General features: G+C 39.9%; 1 protein-coding gene across 1 annotated transcript; it reads left to right on the top strand.

Moving 5' to 3' along the window:
• Window positions 1-1,850: 1,850 nt before the first annotated feature.
• On the top strand, window positions 1,851-17,934 carry apobb.1 (apolipoprotein Bb, tandem duplicate 1). Its single transcript, XM_061051901.1, has 28 exons — window positions 1,851-1,944; window positions 2,292-2,324; window positions 2,463-2,575; window positions 2,663-2,808; window positions 3,051-3,198; window positions 3,316-3,468; window positions 3,795-3,919; window positions 4,022-4,107; window positions 4,201-4,645; window positions 4,762-4,876; window positions 5,191-5,337; window positions 5,427-5,638; window positions 5,890-6,085; window positions 6,179-6,358; window positions 6,466-6,669; window positions 6,779-6,946; window positions 7,048-7,253; window positions 7,589-7,771; window positions 7,866-7,996; window positions 8,099-8,309; window positions 8,405-8,577; window positions 8,944-9,104; window positions 9,189-9,298; window positions 9,384-9,757; window positions 10,015-16,041; window positions 16,132-16,243; window positions 16,433-16,610; window positions 16,707-17,934. The coding sequence occupies exons 1-28, from the start codon at window positions 1,890-1,892 to the stop codon at window positions 17,700-17,702; spliced, it is 11,388 nt and encodes a 3,795-aa protein (XP_060907884.1). The 5' UTR covers window positions 1,851-1,889; the 3' UTR covers window positions 17,703-17,934.
• The last annotated feature ends 3,507 nt before the right edge of the window (window positions 17,935-21,441 follow it).

Below are 21,441 nucleotides of genomic sequence, written 5' to 3'. Positions count from 1 at the left end.
AACATACACGCTATACCTTTTTCTACAGCATGTACTGTAAGACTCATCTAGTGTGTGGCTGTGTGCTAAAACTATCTGTAGGCTTGATCCCTGAAAGTGTCCTCCCCTATGAGCGCATAAGGATGCATCGCTCAACTATACTAAGTCTTGGCATGGTAAAACCTGGGACTGGTTATCAATAATATTTCATTAATCCGTTGCATTAAAATACATCTATTTTTAAATATGTGAGAATCTGTCATGATGGGTTCAAGCTTAAGTAAAATATCCAAATAAAAATGGAACATTCAGTGTTCAGAGGCTCAGGCCCCCTTTGGACTCAACCTGTGTACTTGTCTATCAGTGCAAACACTCTCAGTATCTGACAAACTAAATGGTGCTGATGGCCATATATTGCTAAAGGCCATTACACAATGTTCAAATGTAGTTATGTGATCGATGTGCAAAAAAAAAAAAACTAAACCAAAAGCTGCAGGTTCTCTCAAACTTTGCATAGCAATGAATGTAACAGACAGGTCGTTAAAAAGTAATATGACATATGATTGTGGTTTTGACAAAATTAAAAAAGCGTCAGTGAATCCAGAGTTATAGCTGTTTAGGTATGCACTGCCAAAAAGCGGTTCCAACAGAAAATCAAACTCTGCATGAACCTTTGAATATTTGTAGATCAAAGTTCATCATCTAACCTTAATCCGAGTTTGTTTTCACTTTTTTCATTTTGACTTATGGAAGTGGAAGCAATAACAATCATCCAACTCTTTTACAAGGTACTCTGCTGTAAGTAACATCAATCATTTTTTACTGTAAGGACTAGCCACATTCTGATTGGAGAAACAGAGTAAACGTATAATGTGTCCTGTAATTTGTTTTAAAAATGATTGCAAAAAGTGACCACTGGGTATCTCTTAGACATTAATGTTAACTGTACCTGATAAATAACTAAATAAAATGTTACAACCTAAGAGACTAGACTGACATTTACATAACAGAGAAAATGCTGCTTTATAATAGTTTCTTTCTAGTCTATATCATCAACGGATAAAGCAGCTGATAAGTTTATCACCTTTTCATCTGCAGCTGGGACTTTGTGTTTGGAGCACGCCATGATCACTCAGTGTTTGCGAATGAGCGTCTATCAATGACCTAATTCACAATGGTGCCGAAAGCCTGTAAAATTCAATGATTGACTTTGCATTTTTGCAGCAGAATTTCAACTGGACCACGGCCGTTTAAAACATTGACACCTCATTTTTAGTTTTAAAGATTTAATTACGACTATGCATCCAGCGGCATGTTAAATATTTTACCAAGATTTCGGGTCCCTTTGTACTTAAGCTTGTGCATGAGTCTTTGCAATGAAAACATGTCAATGGTAGAAAATACAATAAGATAAAGAAACTCTTTATTTAACAGATGCAAATGTTGTTCTTTCTGCTAAATGGACAAGAAGAAGAAATAGGCCTACACATGACTGCACATCATCAATGATAACAGAGGCAGAGCAGCATTATAAAAACGATATGATAAAAGTTACTTTTAATTTGCTTAAGTCCAACATAATATATATTGTAAAGTCTATTGTATATCAAAATATTTAAAAAATGCATGTTTGACATATTTTTAAAAAAAAAGTAGTTCTTCAAGATTTACCAGAATTGATCAGTTTTGTAAGCCTGTGCTTTGTGACATGACTATCCCTTTAAACCTTTTGCCTTTGTCCCTCCACACAGGAGGGTGGAGTGGACTTTGAGCGTTCAAAGCACTGTCTGTGCCTCCTAGTCATCTGAAAGAGCCCAGCTGAGGATATAAAAGCCCCGAGCTGGAGCTAAGAAATCAGTCTCGTCTGAGTACTCGCCGACTTTAAGGGAGAGAGCTTTAACAAACCCATCATGGGGGATTCTAAGCTCTGCCTGTTGCTGCTCCTCAGCACATCTGCCTTGGCCTGTGAGTAATTCTAAGGAAATGTTTCTTCGTAATTGTACCTGGCTGAAAGGGTTTTTTGGACATTTTTTTTTTTTTTTTTATTCTTATTTGGTTTAATGTGATCACTCCTGTTTTGCAGCAAAGATGAAATGAACATGTTCTAAATTGCATTGTATTTATTTAGACCTTTAAAAGTTTGATTAATTTAATTTAAAATACAAAGATCTGAAATAAAATGTAAATGTACTTACTTATAAGTGGAAACATGATCCAATGATCTTTATAACAAAGGATGTATGTTTATTGCCTTTTTGTTAGCTATTTCATAAGAATCATTAAAAATCTGAAATGTCATATTTTTTCCACAGTTGCCCAAGATGAAGATCAGCCAACCTGCCTGCGTAAGTTACAAAAGTTTACCTTCTACGATCATGCTCATGTTTATTGAATGAATCTTTGTGTTGACATCAAGTCTGAGCACTAACAATATTAAAACAGGAGTTAATAGAATGCCTTCACCACTGATTTTTCCTATCTAGTGGCCAAACGGTACAAGACCCTGCACAAGTATGTATACCAGTATGAAGCTGAGTCTTTGAATGCCATCACCGGAGCCTCACAACTTAAGAACGGACCCAAAGGCGCTTGCACGGTACGAGAAAGCTCTTGAGCAAATAGAATTTTTCTCATTTCATCTTCCTGGAGGATGAATTAATGAAAACGATTCTTTATCTCACAGGTTGAAATTGAAGTACCTCAGAGCTGTAGTTACATCGTCCGCACAACTGGCTGTAGCCTGAGTGAGGTGGTTAACATGGACGCAGATGGCAACGCTGTGTTCGGTCCTGCTGCCGGCTCTGACGCCTTTGCTGCTGAAATGGAGAAGTAAGTTACACTGACAGTTTTCCTATTTTATGACACTTCTAGTTTCATGGGCACAAATCGAGCTATGACATACATTTGCTTTTGGAGGTTATTGTGAAAGTCTCACTTTTTTTTTCTGTAGACAACCAGTACAAGTTTGTAATTCCATTGATATCTTCTTTAAATCTTCATTTCAAAATCTGATGCTTTTGTTGATTTGGCCCATGAAAATTTGAATTCAAATTTCATGCATTTCCTTTCAGATATCCTCTGAAGGTTGTGGTTGAGGGTGTGTACGATGTGAAACTGTACCCTGAAGATGGTGAGACAACAACCATCCTGAACATCAAGAGGGGTATCATCTCTGCCCTGGCTGTGCCTCTGCTGGAAGAGGAGAAGAACAAGAACATGGTACATTTATTAACTGAGAAACTCATTCACAAAGAGAACCATGCTGTTATTTCTAGTTTTACAAATAACTGTATTATATTCTAAATGTATATATTTTTCTCTAATCATTTATCTCAGCCCACAATCCACGGCAAGTGCAAGACCTTCTACACTGTCAACGCCAGAGAGGACATTGCAACTGACATCAGCCTCACCAGGGATCTGTCCAGATGCGACAAATTTGCTCCACTTAGAGCTTACACCAGCCCTCTGGCACTTATCCGTGGCATGGTAAGACATCCGAACCTTATTGTCCATAGAAGCCACATGAACCTTTTAAGTAAACATTAAATCTTATAAATACAGTTTGGAATGTAAATAATTTCAAATTAATTTATGCGTAGAAAGTGATTTGGCTGTTGAAAAGCATGAAGGTGGCATTGCTCTGGAAACTCTAACTTTGTTGCATAAAAATCCAAGTAAAATGACTTTTCTGCACTCTAAACTATTTGTGATTGACAAGTAATAACTTGGAAGCCTAACGCAAACTCTTTAAATCATTTGTATTAATAAATCCCCTACAGCACACTCATCAAATATTTTTTGGTAAATTTCAGAACTACCCTCTGTCCAAGCTGATCACAAGCACACAGGACTGCAACTACAAGTTTGACAATGAGAAGAAACACATGACCTCTGGCTCCTGCACTGAGAAACACATCCTCATTCCCTTCTCACACAAGTGAGTCTTACCTTGCATAAGAAAATGCAATTTGTTCCATTCTTCAGTCTTATGTCTTGTACAAGGTATCTATGCTTTTCTAAACATGTTGTCTTCTTACAGGGGAGAATATGGAGTTACCAATGTTGGAAAGCAAGAACTGACTCTGGTTGAAGTTACTCCTTACAATGAAAGAGTCTTTGAAACAAGTACGTCCTTTGTTTAAACTTTATTGGTTTCATTTATGGGTAATTGGTCTCTGAAAGCAACATGAACTAATATAGATTTTTGCTCTATCATAGGTAACATTGTCAAGGGTCTTCCCATGGAGACTGTTGAGGACAAGAGTGTTATCCAGGATAAAGATGTAGGTCTGAAACTCCTCGGAGAACTGGCCAATCTGCCTGAGAATGAGAGTGACAGGAGGGCCGACCTCTTCCAAAAGCTGGTCACCATCGTCCGTGGAATGAAGGCCGAGACCCTGATTCCCTCCCTCCCTGAAGCCCTTGCCGTGTCCCGTGTCCTGGCTTACCAGATCCTCGCCCAGTGTGGAACCCCTGAGTGCAGCAGTGCCATCATGCAGATCTTCAGGACTCTTGACACCTCTTCACTCGAGGTTGATGCTGGTGTTTTTGCAATGGGACTCATGTCCAATCCCTCTGCCTTGCTGATCAATGACATGCTCGAGATGGCCAAATACAAGCCCAGCAAGCCCATCATGTATGCCCTGAGCAATGTTGTCAAGAGGTGAGTGAATCCAACCAAACTATATTCCGGATTAAAGTTTCAGTTCATGTCCATGCCTTTTTGTACAGTGAGCTACAAATGTTATATGTGTTAAATATGTTTTATTTCTGGAACAGATTCTACAAAGCTGAGGAAAAAATTATCCCTGAGATACACTCTGTTGCTGAGTTCATGGCTGCCCAATTGGGAGACTGCACTGGTGACAAAGACACCACTTTCATGACACTGAGGGTAGGTGTCTAATCCAATTGATGAAAGAGGAAATTATTTAAAGGATCAAAAAGAAGGAGCACAAGCACCTGCATTCAATTTCGATAAAATATACAACAGAAATTCAGTTATTCTTGAGCCTGTTCAATTGTACTATTCACTTCCTGGTTAATTGTTGATTTCCCATGCTCTTATACTTAAGGATAGTTGTATATATTTTGTGAAAAATTATTATTATTTATTATATAAGAAGGCAGAGCAACAAAGGAATATATTGGAACAGCCATAATAATGTTCCCTCACTGATGGAATGAAAATGTTTGTTTTGATACTAGGTTATTGGAAACATGGCTGCAGCTGTTGGACCTGCCAGTCCTGCACTCAGAGCTGCTGTGATCCAGTGTGTGAACCAACCTGAAGCTTCCCTGGCCGTGCAGGAGGCCGCCATCCAAGCATACAGACTCACCCCCGTACCTGCGGAGGCATGTCAAATTGTGCAAAGGCTTTCAAAGGTTGTGTGGACCATAACATTTTACTATATATTAATTTTATAAATCTTGTTTATTCACAGGGCAGAGAGGTTCTCATGCAGGTGCTTTTGGACGGTGCTAGTCCCATGCAAAAGCGTATCGCTGCATATCTGGTTCTAATGAAGGACCCAATGCCCACTGAACTGGAACAGCTGGCGGCTGCTTTGCCCAATGAGCAGGACAAACAAGTCAAGAGCTTTGTGATCTCTCATGTGACCAACATTTTGTCCTCAACTGAGCCAGAGACCCTTGAGTAAGAAATAAGCATTTTCAGGTTTATATTTGTAGTTTTCAAATTTGTTGCGTCACAAGTTATTTGTAAATTTCTTTGTGAATAATATAACGAGTAAGGTCTTTTACCTGCTCTTTTGTAAAGTGTCTTGAGATAAAAATTTGCTACGAATAGGCGCTATACAATAAGATTGAGTTATATTGCACAGTGATGTCTTGATTTGATCAGCATCAACAGATATACAGTAATATTTATTTATTTATTTCACCCAGACTGAGGCGTAGAATTCTTGATGCCCTGCAAGGCAACAAAATTGGAACCACAATGGATCCCACCAAGTTTTCTCGCAACTACAAGATCGGATCTGTGGAGGGCAACATGATCTTTGAGGGTACCAGCTACCTACCGAAGGAGGTCATGCTTGAAATGACTCTGAAGGCCTTTGGATATGACATTGACATGATGGAGGTAGGCAACTTGAGCAATGTAAATGCAAAATTTTGCTTTAAGACGACATTGTCATGAGCTAAGTTGTGACTGAAAAATGTGTACCCTTTGCAGATTGGTATGGAGGGCAAAGGCTTTGAGCCAACTGTTGAAGCCCTGTTTGGTGAGAATGGATTCTTCCCTGACACTGCCCTGAAGACAATGTACTTCGTCTCTGACAACATGCCACTCAGAGTCAATGAGATCCTTAAGAACATGATGCCTGCATTGAAGAAGGACAGGATGAAGAGACAGGTATGCAGATCAATCTGTTTGGCTCACATTATGTAAAAAAAGATGTAATTACGATGACTGTTTCCATAAGGGATATCTTATAATAGACAGTGAACCTCTATGTTTAGGCCACCCAGAACCTGATGAGAGACATTGGACGCAATCTCAACAAACTTGTGAGGGAACTCCAGACAGCAGAGTCTCCTGAGGCAATGGTTTATCTGAGACTTTTGGGTAATGAGCTGGGATACCTGAAGACAAATGAAATGGAGGAGATGGCTTACTCTGCCGTCATGATGATTGACAGCATGTTCAAGATGTTCCCAACTGATGTAAGGAAGGTTTTTGTTTGTTTCACTAACAATGAAACCATCTTAATTTAAAAAAGTCAACAATATTAAGGATTTGAAATTGATATATATTTTTTTTCATTTGCGACAGCTTGTGAAGGCATTGATGACCAAGTCTGACAACACAATCTTTGCCCACTACATCTTCATGGACAATGAGTTCTTCTTGCCTACTACCACTGGCGTGCCTCTGAGGATTGCACTGTCTGGTACTTTCACCCCTGGCATCAAGGGTGGACTCAAGATGGCTCCTGACATGGTGGGTATTAAATCAAACTCTAGGTTAAACAGACATCTAATGATAAAGACTTCAGCAAAACAAATTAAAACAATTTCCCTATGTCTGCTGTATTTCCACAGAATGAAGTTACCTTCATGCCCTCTGCTGGCATTGAGTTTGACACTAGGGTTGGTTCATACATCCCTGAATATGTCAAGTCTGGGTTAGAGATGCACACCAGCATGTTCCACGAGAGTGGTCTCAGTGCCAAGATCTCCCTGGACCGTGACAATGTCAAGCTGACCATCCCTGCTCCAATGCATCCAATGAAGCTCGTCAAAATAACGTAAGTTTGGGTAAAACTTTAAGTTATTCTGCTCATTTTTGCCCCCAAATCGCTATGATGGGGAACACAAACACTGTAAATGACAAAAGAAACCTACAGCTGGGGTTTGCTTTATGATTAATAAGGAAATTTATAAGCAAGATAGCCTGAAGAGGTTTGAACGAGTGGAAAAGGTTAGGGCTCTGTTTGTAACCAAAGTGCAAATAATTTTATTAGTGTAATAACAGCATAGATAAAGTAATTCAGGGGATACTGTTTACCTAACCTCCACAATAAATGTCTTCACTTAGAATTAGCCAATCTTACACTAATACTTTTCTACAATTGAACTATAGTAACAACTTGGTGGCAGTGACTGGATCAGCAGAGTTGACCATCCCTCCTACAGTGACGGACAAGGTTGATGTCAGTGAGTGCACTCCCTTCTTCGCTGGAATGAAATACTGCACTGCTCTACAGTACACTGATGCTTTCTCTCAAGAGACAACCCCCTACTTCCCCTTTACTGGAGACAGCAAGTGAGCAAAACTTTCTAAACCACAGACAAAGCATTTCATTTATCAAAATGAAATACAAGTGAATATTCAACAATTAATTTCATAATTTTTATAGATTTGCCATCGAACTCCACCCAACTGGTGAAGTCACTGAGTATACAGCTACCATTGCCTACGAGCTCCTCAGGGAGGGAGAAGAGGGCCGGCAGAAGGTTGACTCACTGAAGTTTGTTCTGAGAGCTGAAGGTAATACATTGAAAATTATTCTTATTCATTATAAACTTAATTTTGATCAAGTTATTTTGAATGGAATTGTTTTATTTTAATCTATTGGCTGGTCAACAACAGGTGCAGAGCCAACTGAAGCCACAGCAATGATGAAATATAACAGAAGGAAGAATGTCATCACAGCTGACATCCAGATCCCCGACTACGATGTTGAGGCTGGACTTAGGCTGGGTGTTGTTGATGGAAACACCAAGGGCAAAGGAACCCATTCCATCTCTCTTGACTTAATAAACAAGAACATCCCTCAGTTGTCCCTGGTTGGCCGTGCCAAGTAAGAAATGAGCTACAAACTCTCTAGATATAAAATGTATATGTAATGTATCAATGATAACTGAGAGCACACTAATTCCCTGGTATGTTTTTCAGACTTATGGCCATGAAAGAAGGTATGCTTCAAGTCCAACTTCTTGTTCCCTCAATCAATGCTGACGCCACTGTCACAGCAAACCTGAAACGTGATGAAGAAATGGAACTGGGGCTCAAGAGTGAAATCAAGGTCATGGATGTCACATCTGAGCAGGAAATCGCAATGAAATATGGTAATTTAAATGTCATGCTGTTTTTCATAAAATATTATTGCAATTTAATTTAAAGCTCTTGGAAAGGTTTTTATACCCTTGGATCATAATTTAAATATAACCATGGACAGACATTGGTGAAAAATGGAATATATACAAAATGGGGTCATATAAAAGTGACAAGAATGTTGGCAATTTATGTGCACAAAAATAAGGTACAGTTTGGCTGAAATGAATATAGATATTTCAAAACTTATGTCATCTAACCATCTCAAAATACTACTGGTATTAGATTTAGACACATTCCTGTTGAAAAACATGGAATGGTCTTAACTTTATAACAAATCATCATGTCTTCCAGCTAGTGAAATTGTGCTGTTTTTGCAGATGGCACCAAGATTGAGGTTGAAGTCAAGTCTGATGTGAACACTGAGACAACCAGCCTGCCAAAAGCAGACATCATTGACAAGTATGGCAACCAGCTCCTTGACATGCAGGTCGGGCAGACTGACATGAAGGTCCGTCACATCTTTGTGAAGTTTGTGGAGGTATGAATCATGGATTTAACAGTCATTCATGTAATTTTGGTAACATTTTGAAATATGCATAAAACTATAATAATTTTTTCTTAGGCGGCAAACAACTACATGGAACAGTATGGTGCCGATTTCCCTTACATCCAGAACTTCAGAGTGCCTGATATGCCTGAGATTTCCCTGCCAGAGAAACTGTACCTGAATACGTAAGTGTAAAGAACTCAATGACTATGTTTGAAACACATGGAAAAGTTTTCCAAAACATTTATGCATTTTATATTTTTTTAACAGTGAGGCGAAGGCCGTCTACTACTTCAACAATGAGCGCTTCATCATTTCTGTCCCTCTTCCTCTTGGTGGAAAGTCAACAGAAGAGCTTAACTTCCCACCAGCCTTGACCACACCAACTGTCTCTCTGCCCCAGTTTGGACTGGAGATTGTCTCTATGGAAATTCCTATTCCAGAGCTTGTTGTCCCCGAGAGCCTTACTCTGGCTATTCCTCTTTTTGGAAAAGCTGAAGTTTCAGCTCTGATGAAGAGCAACCTTTACAACATGGAGGCCTCAATCGCTGCCGGAAAAGATGTTGTGGAAACACCAAGCTACTCAGCTAAGTTTGATGTGAAAGGAACCTCCCCACTCGACATTCTCTCAGTAAAGATTGACGGTATGTAGTGGATGCTATTCATTTGTTAGTAATATGTCAAGTTGTTATGTTCTACAAATACAGTTGGACTTGAATAGAGGACTTTATTTCAGTTTCAATGTTACGGATTTCTCTGATAACACTAAACTACTTCATTATTTATATTTTCCTGAGAGTTATTGTATATCAGTAAATCAATCACAAAAATAATTAGCAGAAAATACTCACACAATGCAATTATTAATTTACAACCTCCTATTTCTTGTCTTGTTATTTAGGCTCTGGAATGTTGGCCACTTCTGATTCCATCAAGGCTGAATTGAAAAGCACTTTAGCCCATAAATTCATTGAGGCTAATATTAATATTGTCGAAGAAGCCACCATCACAGACAAAATTAATTTGAAAACCAGCAGCAAGATTGAAGTCACAAGCCCCCTCGGTCTCAACATTGTGCTAGGGCACACTGGTATGGCAGGAATCAACACTGAAGAAATCTCTACTGATAGCAACCTTGAAGGAATGTTGAAGCTTGGACCCATGTATGGCAAGACCATTTCAACCCAGTCATTCACAATCTCCCCATTCAAGCCAGAGGCCAAGATTGATTCCACTGTTCAGATTGACTCCACAATTGTCAAGGCCCAGAACACCATTGCAGCAACCCTTGCCAATGGTGAACTGTCAGTGGTTTCCAACACCAATGCCTATGAAGACATTCTGACCAATGTTGCTGAACTTTCCTTCAAAGATAGCAAGCTGTCACTTAAATGTGATACAAATGCCATGCCTCTTGGCATGAAAATCCGCAATCAGGCTGAGGCCTCTGCTGGTGCAGGCGAAATCGTTCTGAGAATTGAGACAAACGCAGACTACACTGAAAACCGTGTTTACTCTCTAATGACTGCTTCCCTGAATACCAATGGTCTGACCGTGAACAGTGATGCTACCATGAAGCTCCTTGAGAATGAGGCTACTCACAAGGCTACTCTGACAATGAACAAGGATGGTTTGACAACAAGTGGAACCACAACCCTTCAGAGCCCCCTTACACTGGAAAACACCTTCAATGCTGGGCTTGATGCTTCAAAGGCTTCTCTGTCTGTAATCAACAAGGCTGTTATGCGTGACATCAAAGTTGATAATGCCAACACTCTGACGATTACACTCTCTAGCCTTGACTTCAACTCAAAGGCTGAAGCCACTGCAAGTGAATATGCTGCTTACACTCACGATATCACCATCGACCTGAAACCCTACACAGCTTCTGCAAATGTAAACAACAACCTGAGACTTCTGACAGCCAACTTCATCAATGAGGCCCAGCTACAGGCAGAACTTTACAAAATTGATCTTACTGGTAGCCTGAAAGCTATCTATGGTGAGGAAGAGCTCAAGCACACCTATCAGGTAAATTATGCTGATATGGCTGCAATTGCAAAATGCAGCACTACTGGAAAGTTCCTTGGAACACACATGAACCAAAACACTGAGCTTGAAGTTATAGGTCTTGCTGCCAGGATTACCAATGATGCTCGCTTCAACTCACAGCCAATGCGCTTTGACCACACCATCCGTTGCAGTATTGTTCCTTTTGATTTCAACCTTGATGCCATCTTTAACGCTGATGGAGACATGACCATGTATGGAAAGCACAGTGCCCAGCTCTATGGCAAGTTCCTCCTTAAAGCACAGCCCCTGGCAATCGCTAGCTCACATGAAAGCAGAGCATCATTGACCCAGCAGCTTGATAATGGCTTTTCCCTTGAGACAACCTTTGACAACAAGTTGGATAATGTTCTATCACTCCAAGAGCAGAAGACCAGTTTCAGAATGAAATCAAAGGTGAATGAGCATGCTTTTAACCAGGACATGAGTATTTACAACGCTGCTGAAAGAATGGGAATTGAGGTTTCCAGTGCCTTCCTCACAAACATCCTCAACACTGACTCCACAGAGAACCAGGAATTTGCCATCTCAGGCTTCCTCAAGTATGACAAGAACACAGACAGTCATATAATTCAGTTCCCTCTTGTTGAAAATCTGCCTGCCCTGTTGGAAAGCATCAAGGGCTTTGTTGTGTATGCTGGAGAGGCACTGCACGGTTTCATTAACAATGAGGAGATAAAGGCAAAACTTGAGGCTCTTCCACAATATTTAGATGAATTTGTTTCTCAACTGAATATAGAGGACAGGGTTAATCAGCTGAAGCAGTATTTAAGTGATTTTTCACAAGAATATGTTATCTCCATGGAGGATGTGGAAGCCTTGTTGAGCAACTTCAAAGCAACTTTTGAGAAATTGATGTCAGATCTCAGTGTTTACATCCAACACTTTGCTTCTATGATTAAGGAGATTATTGTCAGTGGCTCCCTACCTGAAACCCTTATTCAGACAATCCAGCAGCAGTTGATTGCCTTTAATGAGGAATATGACATCAAGGCCATGGTTGTGTACATGATTGAGACTGTCTCTGCGATGATCCAGCAGATTGACCTGGAAAAACTGAAGGACAGCAGCATTGCATTCCTGAATGACATTGAAGCCCAGTATGAAATCAAGGCTAAACTGCAGACAACAATGAGTGATATGAAAGAAAGTCTGGAAGCCTTTGACGTGCAAGTATTTGTTGCTGAGCTGAAGAGTTTCATTTCATCTATTAATCTTAAAGCTCGCATTGATAAACTGGTGAGTCAGATTCCCACAAAGATTTTCAGTGATGTTACACAGATGATCACAGAAATCATTCAGGAACTTGACATCCTAGGTAAGATCAACACATTCTATGCCAAGATGAGGGAGCTGATGGTCAAGTTTGAGGCTGACAAAAAGGTTCAAGCTATCTTGGAAAAGGTTGTGGAGCTCATCAAGCAATTCAAAATTGAGGAAACCATCAAGACTGTTACAAAAATGGTAAAGGATGCAAACATTCCTAAACTATTTATGGATGTCCTTCAGACCACCACCAACTACTTGAAAACAGCTGATGTTGAGAATTTGATTCAAGAACTAAACACAGTTATTGATCAAGTAGTGCAATATCTGAATTCACTGGATTATAATGATTTTGTGATATCTGCCAATTATTTCATCAGGTTCTACACAGATTGTGTGAACGAGATGATCAGGACTCTTGAAATCCCCCAGAAACTTGAGGCAACAAAGGATCTAGTCAACCTTTTCCTGTCCTCTGTTCAAGGCTTTATGGAAAGTTTAAGGGAAATCCGAGTTGCAGAGGTACTTAAATCTTTTAAGGATTTCATTGACCAGGTTGTGCTTGTTAACCTTCAGGGATTTGCTGAATTTGTAAAGCAGACAATAACAAATTTCGACGTCAAAGCTGAGATCACATCTTATCTGGACCTTGTGAGCAAATACTATACAAAGGTCTTTACCATCGTCTCTAACATGTTCACTAATATAGTTGAGATGATAAAGACAGTGACACCCGATCAAAAAATCATCAGCGAGATTCAGCAAATCATTGATGGGCTCTTTACTGAACTAAAGAAGATTGAGTTGAACACGCCATCTTTCAGCATTCCATTCACTGATCTCGATGTGCCTTCAATGAAGTTCAGCATGGATAAACTTCAAGAGTTTGACATCCCAACACAGGTTGACATTCCTGAGTTCACCATCCTGGGCTCCTACACAGTACAAGCTAACACAATTTCCATTGATGACATCAAGCAGAGAATAATTGCCCTTCTTGATTTCATTGTAAACTTTGACATCAAAATGCTGGACATGGATGCTTTCTTTGGAGACCTGACTATGAACTACCTTCCGTCCATGCCAGACATAACCTTCCCAGAAGTGATTCTTCCTCAGATCTCATTCCCTACCATCCCACAAGTTCCTGTAGAAAAACTTGTCAAGTCTCTTCAGGTTCCTGAGATCAAACTGCCAACCATTCCAAGTGAGATCATGGTACCATGCTTTGGTAAACTCTATGGTGAAATCAAATTCAGCACTCCCATCTACACAATGAGGACATCTGGTGAGTTCCAGAACTCAACTGATAGCGAACTGACACCTACCTTCACTGGATTCTTTTCATCCCAGGGCACATCTCCAAATATTGAAATTCTTAATTACAATGTTGACTCCACTGCTCGTCTTGCAATCCCAAAAATGAGTCGTGTTGTTTTGGCAGAGACTCTTAAGCTGAGCCATCTTCTTCTTGGAGTTGATCATCAAGCATCTGTAACTCTCTATGGCCTGTCAGCCCAGGCCCAAGCAAAAACCACTGTAAAGGTTACTACTTCACCTTACTCAGCTGAATTTATGAACACAGCCTTTATTGCTATGGAAGGAGGAATGTCTGCCTCTATTGATACAACCTACACTCATTTAGTGAACCTCCCAGTTTTTAATGTCAGAAATGAGGCCAATGTAAACCAGAAGGCAGTTGCTCGTCTAGATGGCTACACCCTGACTCTTACAGCAGACAATTCCGGCACTGGCAAGTTAAATGCTGAAGATGGCACCCACAAGAGCAACTTGCATTTGTCACTCACTCCCAGCATTGTCACTCTCACCTTCTCTGGAGACACAGACTCTACTATCTTAAAGATGAAACAGCAAATTACAGCAGAGTTAGGCACCTTTACCTACTTCAAGTTTAATGTCCGCAATGAGGCAGAGGCACCAGTTATTAAGAACAGTCTTTTTGTTGCATCTGGACATGCCAACCTTTATGACCTTAAAGTTGAGCTGAAAGCAAACCATGATACAGAACTGTATGGGCCAGTCAATGGAGTCCTATCCAATGGAATCAACATTGTAGCCCGTCCTGTGGAGATTGTCTTTGAATTCCAAAACAAAGGAAATGCCAGGGTCAACATTTATGAAACTCTTACTGCTAAGATAGATCTGCAGAATGATTACACTGCCATCTTAAAACCTGAAAGCCAACAGATTAACACAGTAGCTCTGGCTCGTCTAAATCAGTACAAAATGTCCTATAATTTCACAGTTAACAATAATGAAAATGAGGCTGGCATCTTTGTTGCCTGTGACAGTGAGGCAAATCTTGACTTCCTGACATCCCCCATCAGCATTCCTGAGCTTGACCTGCCTTTTGTCGGTATCCATACCCCAGCTATCAGTGATCTGAATTTATATGAGGAAACTGGATTGAAGGACATTTTGACTACCACTGAGCAGACTGTAGATGTAGATGCCAAAGTTGTATACAAGAAGAGTCATGCTGCCCCACTTGTTGATATGGGTCTTATCCAGATCCCCTCTGTGGGTAACCTGATCGCAGATCTGTCTTTCAAGTCTGCCATCATTAATTTGAATGCCAATGCTGGACTGTTTGCTGAGGATGATATTGTGTTCCGTCTGGGAGCTACCACAGCTTCTGTGTTTGAGAGTCTAAAAGCCAAACTTGATGGCACCACCAGTCTCACCACAAAGAGAGGACTCAAGCTGGCCAATTCCCTGTCCCTTGAAAATCAGCACATTGAAGGAACTCATGACAGCACAGTCAGTGTTAACACTGAGACCCTTGAAACTGCTGTGTCTGTGGCTACAGTTGCAAAGCTTGCTCTGCCCATTCTCAACCTGGAAGCAAACCAAAATCTGGTTGCAGACACCAAAACCAAATTAAATGCTGTGTCCACCTTGACAATGAAGGGCAGTTGCAATATTCCAGTGATAAAGGCTGTTGGAAAAGCAGAGGCGGACCACAATCTGAAGTTGGAGGGAACCTTTGAGTATGTTTCTGTGGAGTCATCCACAAAGGCAAATATGGATGGTACAGTGCTTGAAGACTATCTAGTTTTGGGAGTCCTTGATAATGAGGCTACTATGTATCTTAATACCGATGGCCTACGATCCACCTTCAAGGTTATCGCTGATTCCAAGTTTAACCATGGCACCACCAAAGTCATTGGCATGGATGTAAATGAGAGTCTTGAAGTTGAAGCCTCCCTTAGCCGTGTGTATGCAGTACTGAAGTATACTGGCAACAACGAGGCAAATGTGTTCGACTTTAACACCAATGGGAAGCACATTGTCCAGGCTACAGTTGATCTTGCACCCATCTCTTCATTGACTGCTGATATTGAGATTGATTTGTCTCAGCCAACCAACCTTGGTGAATTCACCATCTTTGGGAAAACTGTTGCCGAAGTAACAGCTGCCAAGCAGAAGATTTCAACAAATGCCAAGTTTGTCAGCCCACTGTACACTACCAACCTGGCAGCTGATGTAGAAGGTGATGCTCCTGTCTTCAAAGTCACCATGAAGTCATCTGCCACCTCAGTGGTTTTGTTCTTGGAATATGACATGGATGGTGAGTTGATCAAATTCCCTTAACAAATTACTTTTTTCAATGCAAGCATTGTTGAGCACTTAATCTAAGAGAAATTATTTCATTCAATAGCTTCAAGCACTACGAGCTACGAGAATGAAGTTCTGAGCTGGATCAGCAAGCTTGTCCTGACACACGCTGACTTGACCATGAATGTAAACCATGTTATAAGCCAAGCCTTGAGGTAAAACTGTTTGTTCAAAAATATGTTAAATTATGACAAGTAAATGCTAATCTAGAATTGTTTTTCTGACACGTTCAACTTCAACATGTATTTCAATGTTTATATACCAAATTCCTTCCAAATAGATATCAGGTTGTTAATTGATAGTGATCATCATTTGATCATCATTTGAAATGCTTCCTTTTCCAGCCATACCCTGAATGTGGACATCACCAGTCCTACCTTCACTGATATGAACGTCCGTTATGCTGCTCTCAGAGATGGTATCAGTGCTTCAGTTTCTATCCCATCAACTGGCTTCCTTGGCCTTCAGTTCAATGGCAGAGTCCCATCTCAGATGAGTGCTAAAGTCTTTGGTCGTTATCCTGTGAGTATCATTTATATTTACTGTGTTGATATAATGGAAAGCCAATCATTATCACAAAAGTAAAGCTATAATATTTCATTTTTTTCTGTTCAACAGTCTGCTCCAGAGGTTGATGTTGACATCTTGGTCATCACATCAACTCCTCAAGATGCTGATAAGATGAACCTGAAGATTGCCTACAACATGGAGGCACCCAAAGTAATGCTCTCTGAAATGAAGACGAGACTCCCTTCCATCATCGCTACATTCACAATGTTTGCAGACAAATACCAAATCACAAGCAGCATTGAGACATTGAAGAATACAGTTGTTAACCGAATTAGCGAGGCCTACGATGCTGCAGTCAACTATGACGTTCAAATGAGCCAACTATCAATCTTCTTTAGGAACATCATTGTCCAGTACCAACTTACTGTCCAGACCGTCCTGGATGCTGTCATCAAGTTCCTTAGAGAGACCCAGTTCAAACTGCCTGGGAGTGATGAGATGACCACTCTCCCTGAAGCCCTTAAGAGGCTTACTAGCAGCATTGCCGCTATGCTAGAAGTGACCATCCAGAGTATCTTTGAGAATGTAGAGATATACCTTAACTCCTTTGTTGAGATGATCAGTAATGTCAAAGTACGCATGCCAGTTGGTGATGCGGTTACTGTAGGCCAGGTCTTGGATCAGGTCAAATCAGCTTACAAGCAAATCTTTGATGAACTGGTGGATTTTGTGAAAAATATGGAAAGTCTTGACACAATGCTTGTAAAGATAGGTGAGACCCTTAAGGCTGTTGTTGAAAAATCGCAGGAGTTTGTTGACTCTGTCAAGTCTGACTATTTAGATGCAGTGTTCATTAACATCAATATCGTCTATCGTAACATTGTCACAGTCTTTAAGACTGTTGTTGACCAGATCTCTGCCCTAAATTTTGAACAGCTCAACAATTCATTTGAATACATAATGGACATGTTCATTTATGTTGTGGACCAGTATAATGGCACTGTCTATGGTTTAATGCAGCAAGCTTCAGAGGAGGCTCAAACCTACATGAAAGTCAGTGATGGTAGGGTTGAGATTGTACTTCCATTTGCCTTCCAACAGTGAGCAACCCTCACAGACTGAGGCCTAAGTCCATATGAAACACTACCATCTGTTCAAAACACATGCTTGAAAGCAGTATGGACAATTAGCTCTTTAACCATATTTATAATAGCAACCCCCACATTTTAATCCAGATGGTTTATTGTGTGCAAACATTTAAATGTAATGTTCTATTGAAAGGCAACTTCATGTAAATGGTGGAAAGCATCAATAAAATACTTAATATAATATATAATTTACTTGTCTGTTTTTCCTGCTGTTGTTGTTGTTTTGAAGCATCAGTATAATGCAAACTTAACATACACACCAGAGCAACTTCAAAGAGACTTCAACTACACAATGGAAGGATATGTTTATTGTTGAAATGTGTTTAATTTGACATTATACACATGTAGAGAGTCCCAATGTTTGGAAAGGTACAACACCAAATATAAATTGATCAGCACTTAAATTTAAAAAGGCAGATAGGGGTTAGACATGTCTTCATTACAGGGCATTTGTCATCTCAGCCATTAGATGGAGGAAGATAAAGTTTCATTGTGGAAATGTACAGATCATGACTAATAGTAACAATAAGGTAAAAGGACTTTCTCGTTATAGGTACATCGTCTAAAAAATGTGGCTTATATTCTTGTGCAAATGCTACAAGTTTTTAGAGCAGCAAAAAATCTAGAGGTTTATCTGGAGGGAAACCATTCAATAACAAAAATGTGATGATAAGAGTGTTATAACTCGTCAAGATATCAATGGGGGCATGATTGGGCAGCCAACTGTCTATTTACAGTATAAAGAGGCCTGAGGAAGATCTTGTAGATCCAAACTACCTTATTAATATAAAATTGCCTTTTGGAGCTGAACAATGTGCAGAGCTTTCTCTTTTTTCTGCAAATACTACATTTATTGTCCTGCACCTGTATGCATGTTGCCTGGATGTGCGCACAGTAGTTTTTTCTATGGACCCTGTTGTGCATCTTTTAAATGATTTTTAACTTTCTCTTACGGACAAGATACGCAAAGTCTGACTGAAGGCAGTGAAGACGGTTATAGTCCAGCTTACCTCCTCATTATTCTCAAGTACTCACTGGCTTTGGAGCTCTTTAGGTATTTATTATCTGTAAACCATCATCAGCAACAATCAATGCTGCAAACAATTATCAGATGGACAAACTTGCCTTAAATTTGACTTAAAGGGTCTTCTATCTTAATAAGAAAACTCTGTGTACTTACTAACCCTGTTGGTTGGTAGGGCTGTAAGTGTGTGTGTGTGTGTGTGTGTGTGTGTGTGTGTGTGTGGGCGGGGGCTAAAAATGTGTAATTGTTCAAATCAGAATGGACAGCTTGTTGTGTTGCCTTTATTGTGCTGATTTCAATAATTAAAGAATGACAACAAAAAACAAGTACATTTCTGTAACAGGGGAAACTGTTACGCAGCATTTTCAGTATAACGGAAAGACTGCAAATATTTAAAAAACAAAAACATGGGTTTCAAATCCAAATTATACTCAATGTTGAAACTTTGAAATCTGTATTCAGGTTAGCGTTGTTAGATCATTCATCATTTTTTGTGGGTTGAATTTGGATTAGTATGAGTAAGTGGCATGTGGCTTTGTGTGCAAATTCAAATGTATGTGTTACGTTTGTTAGTTAACTCAAAATGTTTTAAATAATTGTATTAGTTATATTGCAAAGTTTGTCACAAAATTACACAATATTTCCTGTTATGTCCATTATGTCAGGGAGTTGGGGTGATTGCAACCAAAAGAGTGACAGTGATTCAGAGAGGAAGAGTGAGAGCAAAGCAAGAGTAGACTTGCTAGACTATTAGTCCACTTACCCCCAGTCGGCTATCAAGGACTCTTCAGTCAACCAAGATTCACAGGGAACATTAATGTCTGCTATTATTACTATGTGTTCTGGTTCTGGTTTAGAGGGAACCCCTAAACAAAGACTGGCACAGGTAAGTAATAAAAAGAGTTTATTGAAAAAATAAAAGCACGCAGTGGAGGCAGGGAGCTGGCTGGTTTGTAGAGCACCAGTGAAGAGAGAGATGCTTCAGAGATGACAAGGGCCTTGAGCAGAGAAAAAACTCAGGTACAAGAGACACTGGGAGCAGCACAGCAGCGAAGCACGCAGGAAATTGAACAAGACCGAATTATCTGGCAAAGTAGTGGAGTGAAGACGTGGGGTACTTCTAATGTATCTTAAAATGCATCCACATTTCCTCCACTTGCGTTTTAGTCCCTCCGACCTAAGATGCATGGAGAGACGAGAGGAAACAAAGCAGAAGAGAGGGAACGTGGAAATATGTTTTGAGACACATAAGACCTCCTTTCCTCCGTCACGTAATGACATCACCTGGTCATTGCTCAGCTGTCAGTCGACTTTAAAAGCTGTTTATGTGGGCACAAATATGTACTGTATTATTTCTAATAAAATACACACAGTAGACCCTAACAGTGTTTAGCCTCTGTATGTTACCTGATAACAAACACCTGCACATGAAGAGCAACCTGCATTCTGCTAAAACATACAGTATGATCATTAATGATCAGTCATATATGAAACTTTATTAACATTATGATGAATGTAAAATGTATTTCTGACTCCCACTCTATCAGATTGTCATTCTCATCATGATGAAACTAAAAAAGGCAAATAGTCTGACTGATCATGAAAAGAGAATATTTCTGTTATGACAGTTTAGGAGTTGCTCGTGATCTTTTGATTTCAACACTTAAATTTAACAGGCTTTTTGTTTGATGGTGAATCAGAAAACAAATCAAATATAGAAGTCGGGAGTAATTGTCCTACATACTGCATTATATTGAGGAGCCCAAGGAGGATTTGGATTGACTTAGAGGAAAAGTAACAGCAGAGCTGTGTGTATGTCAATACCAAAGACTGCAAGAGCCAAAGAAGTGAAAAGCTTAGACCTGGACAGCCTGCCAGTTGAAAGGCCACCGGGCATCCAGTGGTGCAAAGAGGAGGACAACTTCAAGTTTGAAATCAACCTGAAACCCCAGCCTCTTACTAGCCGGGGTATTCTGTCTACCTTTAGTCCCATTTATGACACACTTAGATTTTTAGCCGGTCTTTTTTATCAATGCAAGGAACATTCTTCAAAAACTATGCACAGTGGCAGTTCTAGACCACTTTTACTGAAGGGGCCAAACTGGGGCCAGTTGTTTTGTCAGAGGGGAACGTTAAACCCAGGTGAAAAATAGACAAAGATGATTGCTTTAAAAAAAAGATATTTATGCCAAATAATAGTGCACATCATTAAATACCTCAACATAAAATACCATGATTTATATTTGTTTCAGTAACAGTATTTAATACTAGATTGTGAGTCCAGTTGTTGAGTCAAATACTGTGTATGGTGTTATTCCACTCTTCCAGGGGGGACCAAGCTCAGTGTTACAGGAGCACTGACCCCTGTTGGCCCCTTCCTAGATTCACCCATGACTATGCAAACTCAACTGTGAATGGGACAGTGCCATTCCTGAGGCCTATAAAAAATGTTGGCAGGAATAGCTGAAACTTTAGTCACATCAATTCTGCAAAACTGCAACACTTTTGTGGCACAAGTGAAAGTGGATATGGAGTTATCACTTACCTCAAACAGATTAATGTAACAAATTTTGTGCATGAAGCATTCATAATGGGGAAGGCAAGAGTTGCACCTCTCAAACAAACGACAATACAAAGGATCGAACTCACCGCTGCAGTGCTGGCAGTTCGC

This window comes from Labrus mixtus, chromosome 12, assembly GCF_963584025.1.
Source record: "Labrus mixtus chromosome 12, fLabMix1.1, whole genome shotgun sequence".
In the NCBI taxonomy this organism is placed as follows: Eukaryota; Metazoa; Chordata; class Actinopteri; order Labriformes; family Labridae; genus Labrus; species Labrus mixtus.
This window is presented reverse-complemented; position numbering and strand designations above follow the sequence as displayed.